This window comes from Natrix helvetica, assembly GCF_964273705.1.
Source record: "Natrix helvetica genome assembly, chromosome: 6".
Lineage (NCBI taxonomy): Eukaryota > Metazoa > Chordata > Lepidosauria > Squamata > Natricidae > Natrix > Natrix helvetica.
Genome location: NC_138553.1, coordinates 25,343 through 34,526, shown reverse-complemented (window position 1 = coordinate 34,526; position 9,184 = coordinate 25,343). Strand labels below are relative to the sequence as shown.

Genomic DNA, 9,184 nt, shown 5'->3' with positions numbered 1-9,184 from the left:
AAAAGGCTTGAATAGGAGTTTTTGGCCAGAAGCAGCAGCAGCAAAAAAGAAAGAAAGCTGGAAACCAGCAAAAAAATAAAAATGACAAGGGATTGGGAGGGGGTGGGTGGGTTGGGACCATTTAATGTCTGGGGTATTTGTGAGTCATAAAGTATTGATTCTGTGACCATAATTTTGAATGGTTATAAAACAATGATCAGAAGTTAAGGACTATCTACAATTTTTTTAAAAATTAATTATCTCAATTTGAGCCCAAGGAAGGCAAATCCATACTACGATACCACAAATCAACACTGTTATCAGCCCAGTCCTAGATCTGTTGAAATTTATTATTTTAAATGACATTTAAGAGACCGAATTTCTGTAAGGCTCCCACATCCTGAACTGCACAAATTATTCTTCCCCAACAGACACAAAAATTGTATTGCACTTAGACCTCTTTGTCCCTTTTTATCCCTCTGCAGGTGCCCAAATATATCAATTAATTCCGTCACTAATGACATACCGTGGCTTTTGGAATTCTTACTTTTATTTTAGCTGCCTTAGCTGTAAAGGTGAAAAGCAGAATACCCTTGTTACCCCAGTTTGCCAAGGCAGAGAAAGGCTACCCCCTCGTCTTCTCCCTCAATCAGGGAGGCAGTGCGTAGGCCGCTTCCGGGGTCCGTGCCAGGGCTATGCCAGACTTCCTGCCGCCGCCATTAAAGCCCTTCACGCTACGGGAGACTTTGTGCCAGGGGGCCTAATGGTTCTCCCACGCTGGCCTCCGGCATCAGTGGTCAACGGAGTCTTTGCTGGCCTTTGGAGACTTGGGAGAGACAGTGGCCTTTTGTTTATGGATAGCTGGAGAGGAACCTCTCCCTGAGTCCTGGCAGGCAGGCTGCCCCTGGCTCTGCTCTGCTGAGTTAGCCAGCAGTGTACATGGCCCAAATCTTCCCTGTATTGGAGCTCCTGAAGAAGCTGCCCTTTCTGCTCCTGGAGCTGATGCACAATGGCCTTTAGGTCCTGGGCTCTCTTGATGAGGTTCAGCAGTTCATTGCGCAATCTCCCGTTCTCAGCTTTGACCTGCTTGGTGTGTTGGATGAGGCTGCGCACAGCTTCTTTCTCGGCCTTTTTGGCCAAAGTTTGTACCCTCTGCTGGGACTCCATTTCATATTCCGCCTTCTTTTGCAGGAACTGGTTCTTCACGGTGTGCATTTGCTCGGAATGGTGGATTTTCATGGCTAGCAGGTCTTTCTCCAGCTCCCGGATACGGGCAAGCTGATCTGACTGAAGCTCCTTGAAGGGCCTCAGTTCGTCAACCTCCTTGTTCATGAGGGAATACTTGGTCTCCATCTCAATCAACTGGCTCCTGACCTCCTTCTTCCTGTCATTGTATTGAGAGGTCAGCTCCTCCTTCTGCTCCAGGACAGAGGCCAGATCCGATCGGTTCTGGTCATTTAAGGAAATGATGGCATTCTGGCACAGGATAGTGCGTTTGGCTAAGTAGGTGAGGTAAGCTTTGCTGTTTTCTTGGATTTCCTGGGCTTCTTTGTCCAGGAATTCATTTTCATCTTGAAAGTGATCCACTCGATCTGAATAGGTCTTGATATGCTCTGTCAGGGTGGCATATTCCTTCTTCAGGTGTAGCGCTCTCTCAGTGATACATTCTCCAGAGGTGCTGGGCTGCTTGGCTATGCTTTTCTTAACTCTCAGCTTGGTTTTCTGTTGTGCCATGCTGTCTGACAAATGAAAGGGCACAAGGTGAGACACAGCAGCTGTGTAGCCTGTATGGGGACAGCAGGTGGGAGAGTGTGATCAGAGATGCTACGAGATGTTTGGAAGAAATTAGGCTGCACTGGGAGGATAAAGGAGAGTTGACAAAATAAATAATGGAACAGACAATTGGTCGGGCATCGAGTGGCACTGCCTACAGTTTTAGCAACTAGTTGCTGCTCTGGGGAAATTGGTCCCAGGGCCAGTAACGCTTCGTGTCCTTTCCTTCTGGTGGCATTGCTAAGGAGCTCCGAGCAAAGTGGCAAGCGGGGGACTCATTTTTCTTTTAACCCTTACAGCCACCCCTTGGGACAGTGCGATCCCAATTTGGATCTGTGCTCAGAGGCAGTTTTATCGTGCCTTATATTTCTCACTGCTGAAACGCAAATTAAGATTTCTATTATTCTGACCTGTGGATAAATAAGCACTTGGTTTGTTATACTTTAAAAACTTGCAGTTGCTTTCTTGGTAAAATAAATATATTCAACCATTGTATTATTCTGTGACTCTTGATTTTGTGATGATCATCTCTCGCGCGCACATGTGTGCGTGCGACAGGGGCAGTTTTTGGACCCCTGGGGTTGTAACACAATTGCTGGGGAGTCACGTCGGATGCCAGTTTGCTTTGGGTCCAATTAAAGAGGTTGTTTATCACTTTTAAAGCACTTCATAGCTACCCGAAGAACTATTTCATTCCAATTACATCAACCCGTTCCAAGGGCAGGCAGTAGAGTCCATCGGCTGAAAAGTTTAAAACTGGTGGGGTTAAGGAAAAGAGCCTTCTCCGCTGCCGCTTCTGCCCCATGGAACATCTCACTCTTGAGGTGAGGTTGGCATAGATCTTCTGGCTTTTTTGAAGAGTGTTAAGACCTGTCAACTACTGTGGGGACACAACAGTGGCATGCAACTCAGCATGTGGCCGGTGGCTTAAGGGCGCGCCCCATCTTGTTAACTTAATTGTCCTCCCTGTTAGGAAGTTTCGCCACGTCCCGTTTTTCTCTATTAACAGTGGTATTAGCTTAAATGAGACATATACAGTTCTAAACACAATTTTAAATGGAGCGTGTCTTAACTATTTTCTTTGCTAACCTAACCTAATGCAGCAAGATGGGTTGTTGTTTTTTTGGTGCAGTTCTGGGATTCCAGTTTCTTTATCCAGCTGTTCTTGCTGGCACCTGGCCTGTTCTCCAAAGGGTGAAATCTTTTCCTCCAGCCTGGCTCAGCCGATTAATGTTTTGGACCTATGCGCTTCCTCCACCTTTATACCTACAGTTTGGAACATACTTTTCTTGGGTTGGTCATTAAGACTAGAAGACCCAGAGAGGGTGTCCCCACAGATAACCACATCTCAGGCCACAAAGGGTCTTCTCAATGACACTCTCAAGTATGTTAGGAAACAGTAGCAGCCAATACAAGGGCTGTAGTATTGCCAGCACACAGCCAGCTGCAATTTGCAAGAACCAACATTTTGGAGTAATCTACAAAGGCAGCCCCCAATAGGGCCCATTGCAGTAATCCAGTCGTGAGATGGCAATGGCACATGTAATTGCCAAGACATCTCACTCCAAAAAAGTCATAACTGCCACACCAACCATAATCAGGCAAAGGCTGTCCTGCCACAACCTCCCACGGTGCTTCAGCAGGATCTGTGAGTCCAGAAGGAAGGGACCCTAGAGCACAGACTTGTACCTTCAGAGAAAGTGCGTTACAATGTAGTATACGCTTCTGCAGTTTTGTTATAATAGCCTTATCCTTTGCAATTTATTTTTATACATCTCCTTCTATTACATTTGTTGAGAAAAGCTGGGCCAAAGAGTAAAAGAAAGAAAAGACGAGAGATGAAGAATATCTGTTATGACAATCCCTTGGCATCATTCTGAACTAATGAATGGAGACAAACTAAAAGAAGAGTGTATTTTTCACGATGGCATGAAATCCTGTGCCATTTCAGACAAATGGTTATCTAATCTCTTCATAAAAACTTCCAGCGTTGGAGCATTTACAACTTCTGGAGGCAACTTCTGTTCCACTGGTGAATTGTTCTCACCGTTAGGAAGTTTCTCCTTAGTTCCAGGTTGCTCCTCTCCTTGATTAGTTTCCACCCACTGCTTCTTGTCTTGCCCTCGGGGGCTATGGAGAATAGGTAGTCCTCCTACTCCATGTGGCAGCCCTTCAACTATTGTGAAACTGCTATCATGTCACCCCATCCTTCTTCTCTTTAAACTAGACATACCCAATTCCAGCAACCGTTCTTTATATGTTTTAGCCTAATCCTCTTTGTTGCTCTTCTTGTTGCACTCTTTCTAGAGTCTCAACAACTTTTTTACATTGCGGCGACCAAAACCGGATGCAATATTCCAGGTGTGGTCTTACCAAGCCATTATAAAGTGATATTAACAGTTCATGCGATCTTGATTCTAGCCTTCTATTCATGCAACCTAGAATTGCATTGTCTTTTTTGGCAGCCGCAGCACACGGCTGGCTCGCCAGAAATCTGTTTCATCTGTCACTTGGTGCAAAGTTTGTCTCCCAGTTGATGTCAGGGTAATTAAAGTCCCCCATTACTATTGTGGTGTGTTTCCTGCACAGTTTAGCTAACCGGTTAGCAAAACCTTCATCTATTTTCTCTGCTCGGTTAGGTGGCTTGTAGTATCCCAATGCCATTCTTTTTTTCCTTTTATATTAAACCATATGCATTCAAGGATGCTTTTATTGTTGCTTTTATGCATTTTTGTTAAGATGTCATGATTTCTTATATATAATGCAATTCCATCTCCTCTTTCGTTAGCTCTGTTTGCTTTAAACCATTTATGTCCTTGCAGCAGTACATTTCAGTCATGAGTTTCCTCCCACTGAGTTTTGGTAATGGCAACTATATCATGCCTGCTCCCACGTATCAGTACTTCAAGGTCACCCTGTTTGTTTCTCATATTCGGAGCATCGGTCTCTGAGTCCTTTATGGCCGAGTCTGCATTTGGTTCCTACATTTCCTGTTTTATATCTGAGTTCCCCTTCCTTCCCACCACTCCCTACTTCATTATTCGATCGGTTGTCTTGGATTTATACTTGGGATTAGATCGTAAAGATCGGTCACCTTCCCCCTTCAATTCGAAGCCCTTCGGATAAGCTGCACAGTCATTTTCTAAACGCCTCCTTCCCGGTTCTTACGAGGTGCAGCCCATCCCTTGACAGAAGCCCTGGAACGGTCTGAGATTCTGTCCCTGGGCAGGAGGTCAGGCTAAAAGACTTCCAAGTCGCTTCCCTCTCCAGGATTCTACGTTCAGCCTGTTTAGCTATAGTCAAACCTTCAAGTGTCCCGATGGAGGCGCTCTTCCAACAGGGATCTTTAAGGAGGCCAGCAGTCTATAAGGAATGACAGCCGGAGGGGGATATGAATTCAGAAAGGGGAGGGCAACAGCCTCCACCTCATAAACGAATCATCTTGGTTGCAGGTACTGTATATAATGTAGCTATGTCAAAGCATGGTTTCAGCCTATTTAGGTGAACATCTTCCCAGAAATATGAGAAATCCTCCTAATTACATAACAAAAGATTCCTTCCCCGATTACCCACCTCTATCTGCACTGTGAAATAAGCAGAAACTGCGAATGCAGCAGGGCACCTGACTGCGGCCGGGCCGATTACTTCCCCAGAGCCCCTAGAAAGGAACGGACGCCCTTTCACTTGCTTTAGACTAGGGACAAAGGCTGGCTTTCCCCACCTGCGGTGATTTCTAAAGGGCTCAGGGTGGTCACCTCCGAGCAGATCATCATACGTGATATAATTTTGGAATAAACTTCACTTCCGATTCAAGCAACCGCCTGCACATCTTAAAGTTATTCCTGGCTCAGAAACAAAGCTGATTTTTTCCCTAACAATTCCTAGAAGATTTATGGTGGACTCAGGCTAGCTGGGCCACCTGGTATCTTTTTAAAAAGCGCACTTCCTTCACGTTCACTTGACCTGATAGCCAAATATCCAGTAGGTGTCTGAGGTATCATCCACCTTTGATGTTGAGGTGACCTAAACTTTGTCCCGCAGACTCAAATCTCCCAAACTCTCTCACTGCCATAACTTCTGAGAAAGTCACCCAGGGAGGTTTCCCAGATAACACGGGGTCTTATTCCACCTATGAGGACTGTCAAAGGTGATGAAGCGTGATAGAGTTTTGAACCGGCTTTGCAGAGAAAACCTCTCACTTCTGCAATCGGATTGAATTACAATATAATTATACTAGAATAATAAGAAGGAAGCAAATGCGAATTAAAGCTGAATTCAATCACACTTGCTGATTGTTATATTCTGTTCCATCAGAGTTGGGACCTGTTTTGGATGGGGATCGCATTCATCTTAAGCGAACAAGCTGTAACTTGGAAATACTTGCCAATTACACTCTCCTTAAATTCTCAGGTGTGTGTAGAATAAGGAGGGTGGTATAAAATTCACCTTCTCTCCTCGGATGAGGTTAATGTGGTTTCTGCCGCCAGGCTTTACCTCCCAGAAAGCAATAACACCATCCTTTTTTTAACTGTCCCGGTACAATTGAAGGTTGGTTGGTTCCTCCACCAAGGAAACTCAAAATAGCTGCCCCGTAATGGTATCCCAAGCACGACTCCAGAAGCAGTAAAAGCAATCGCAGTATTTCTCACATTCCCTCAACCAGCCAACCTTAACGCTAGAAAAACATTATCTGAAGGAATTAAATTCCATTATAATTCTGCAATGTCTCCCCTGAATTTCCACACAGTATATCACAACCATATATTTTGATGCGTTTGCAGTATTTTTTGTTAAGATACCGGTTTAACGTAAGTTAGCTTTATATTGTTATACAAGTGATATCGGGTTTATATTTTGCACGAAGCTGTTTTATTGTTGAGCCAGTTTCATCAGAAATTCAGTAGCGGGTAAGTGGGAATTGAATGGCGATATTCACGTACGGAACAACTGACATCAGGCTACACGCACGGTTGGAAAGGAATGGGTATTAGCAGGTCATAAAATTTATCTGTATGTGGAAACCTCCCTTGCGATTCTGGAAGGCAGGTTCAAATATCCCAGGGGACCCTGACACGATGCCCCCAGGAATCCTGTGAAAGCACCAACCTGTGTCATACGGTTGCTTTCCTTACTTCTTAAATAATTGTTTTCAGGTAGGAACCTATCAAACGTGAAGAAAAGGGTAAGGAAGCAGGGTAAGGGAGCAACTAACCTCTACGGAAGGTTGTGTGCATCCATGAAAATGGAAGGGCTTGACATCATAAGGAAGAATCTGTGGAATCTTCCCTACTTTTGACACATCTAGAACATCAGAACATCGGAAGAGCTCTAAGACCACATTAGCCGAATCACTTTTTAACCGGAATGGCAACTAGGTGGACAGAAAGACATTTGCCCTCTCCCACAGTTAATCTCCAACAGCTTTTTAAGGAATGGGGGTTAGGATTCTGAGTGTAAAACGGGTAGGCCGCTCATCTGAAACGCGAGTGTGTTCTCTCTTTCCTTTGAAACAGATGTAACTTGGCAAGTGTTGCCACATCCAACTATGGGGAGCTCCTCATTTTAATTTTACATTCCATAAATAAGTTCACGTTCTGCCAGTTAATTCTCCTCACTTTTTGTTTCAACGGATAATACTATGACAACAAAACGGAATGGAAATTGACAAATTGTCCATATTTTCTACAACACACAAGATTTTATATAATTCTTATACATCTTTCCTTACTTTTGTTCTGAGCTGAGCAATCACAGATTGTGTTAGGTCTCCATGAATCGTTACCAGGGTGCACATCTTTTGACCCGGACTTATGAACATTTCCTGGCAAAATACAAGGGAAAATTCCATTCAGGAAAATTCCACCGATTCCACAATTTGGCCTCCAAAGCACCAATTTTTCTGACCAAGGGGTCAGGATTTTTCATCCTCTGGGTGTCAAAAAGCTTGATTTTTTTAAAAAGCAAGAAATACCATTTTAAGCATGAAATTCCACCCTGAATCTCGTCCCCTTGTCTGTTTTTCAATTTGACCTTGAAAAACGTTTTGCCTTCCAAGCCCCCATTTTTCTGACCGCGGGGTCAGGATTTTCCCTTCTGTAGATGCCAAAAAGCTTGATTAAAAAAAAAAACAGCAAGAAATACTATTTTTAAGCATGAAATTCTACCCCGAATCAAGTTTCCTCATAGGTTTTTCAATTTGGGCTCCAAAAAACGTTGGCGTATAAAGCCCTCAAAAGCTTGATTTTTAAAAAGAGTAAGAAATACAATACACAACATATCCGTACGATTTCTGCTAATAGAACAAGAAAATTCAAAAGCCACAATGCAAAGGAAGAGGTTTATTCGTTAGGACAGTGATGGCGAAGCTTTTTCGCCTCAGGTGCCAAAAGCACGAGCATGTGTGCTATCGCGCACGCTCGCGTGCCCACCCCACAATTTAATCCCCCCCCACGCCTTGCCCCCTGCACATGCACACGTGACTTTGGGAGGGTTGAAGCCAGGACAGGCCTTTCAAGGTAAACCAGATCTCTCTTTAGTTTGTTCTAAGACCGAGGTTCCAGAAGGAGAGGTAGGTGTTTCGGTGGGTGGGGGGGGGAACCACTACCTCGGAAGGCTTGAGCCCCTCTGCTTCTTGGGGGAAATAATTAAGATGTCTTGGAGATGGCCCCAATTGGAAATGTCCTGAAAGAGGCCAGTTGAATATGGTGGCTATTTCTATCCGAAACTCACAAGTTTCCAATGCTGAGGAGGAAGAAGCTGTAGTTCCAAGAGGCCTGCATGCAGCCCCTGGCAAAAAGAAAAAGGAAAGAAAAACCCAGGGCAAGATCCCTTATAAAAAGCAGGAGCCCAGCTTTCCAATGAAGTTTCCCAAGAGTTCTAAAGTGAAACCTGCGAAATTGATTCCAGATCAAAACGAATGGAAACACACACACACGCACACACCCACCCTTGCATTTATCTTTCAGTTTTAGCCAGCCCCCAACAAAAAGAAAAAAAAAACCCAGGGCAAGATCACTTATAAAAAGCAGGATCCCAGCCCTGCTCCATTCTACAAAAATCCACCGAAAGTTTGGCTGTTTGCAACGAAGCTTCCCAAGAGTTCTAAAGTGAAACCTGGGGAATTGACTCCAGGTCAAAACAAATGGAAACAATGCTCCCCCCTCCCCCCACTCTGCCAAACTTGCAAGCAGGAGAGTTGCAAGCAGGAGATAAAGGTGGGGGAGGGGCGAGGGAGGGAGAGAGCGATCTCAAGAGTTAGCAAATGGCAAAATCTCACCTACCTGTAACAATACCCAGAACGTTTGGAGAGAACATCGCAGCCACAAATCACACACACACACACACACACACACACACACACTTATCTTTCAGTTTTAGCCAGCCTAGCTAATCTTGACTCTCTCATGCTCTTTTTAATTTTTAAAGTTTTTTT

At 44.4% G+C, this 9,184-nt stretch overlaps 1 protein-coding gene across 1 annotated transcript; it reads right to left on the bottom strand.

The window, feature by feature from the left end:
* Positions 1-708: 708 nt before the first annotated feature.
* LOC309394942 (coiled-coil domain-containing protein 166-like) lies at positions 709-1,720 on the bottom strand (the record flags this gene model as incomplete). The annotated part of the gene is made up of 1 exon (XM_081958660.1): positions 709-1,720. The coding sequence occupies exon 1, from the start codon at positions 1,711-1,713 to the stop codon at positions 709-711; it is 1,005 nt and encodes a 334-aa protein (XP_081814786.1). The 5' UTR covers positions 1,714-1,720.
* Between the last annotated feature and the right edge of the window lie 7,464 nt (positions 1,721-9,184).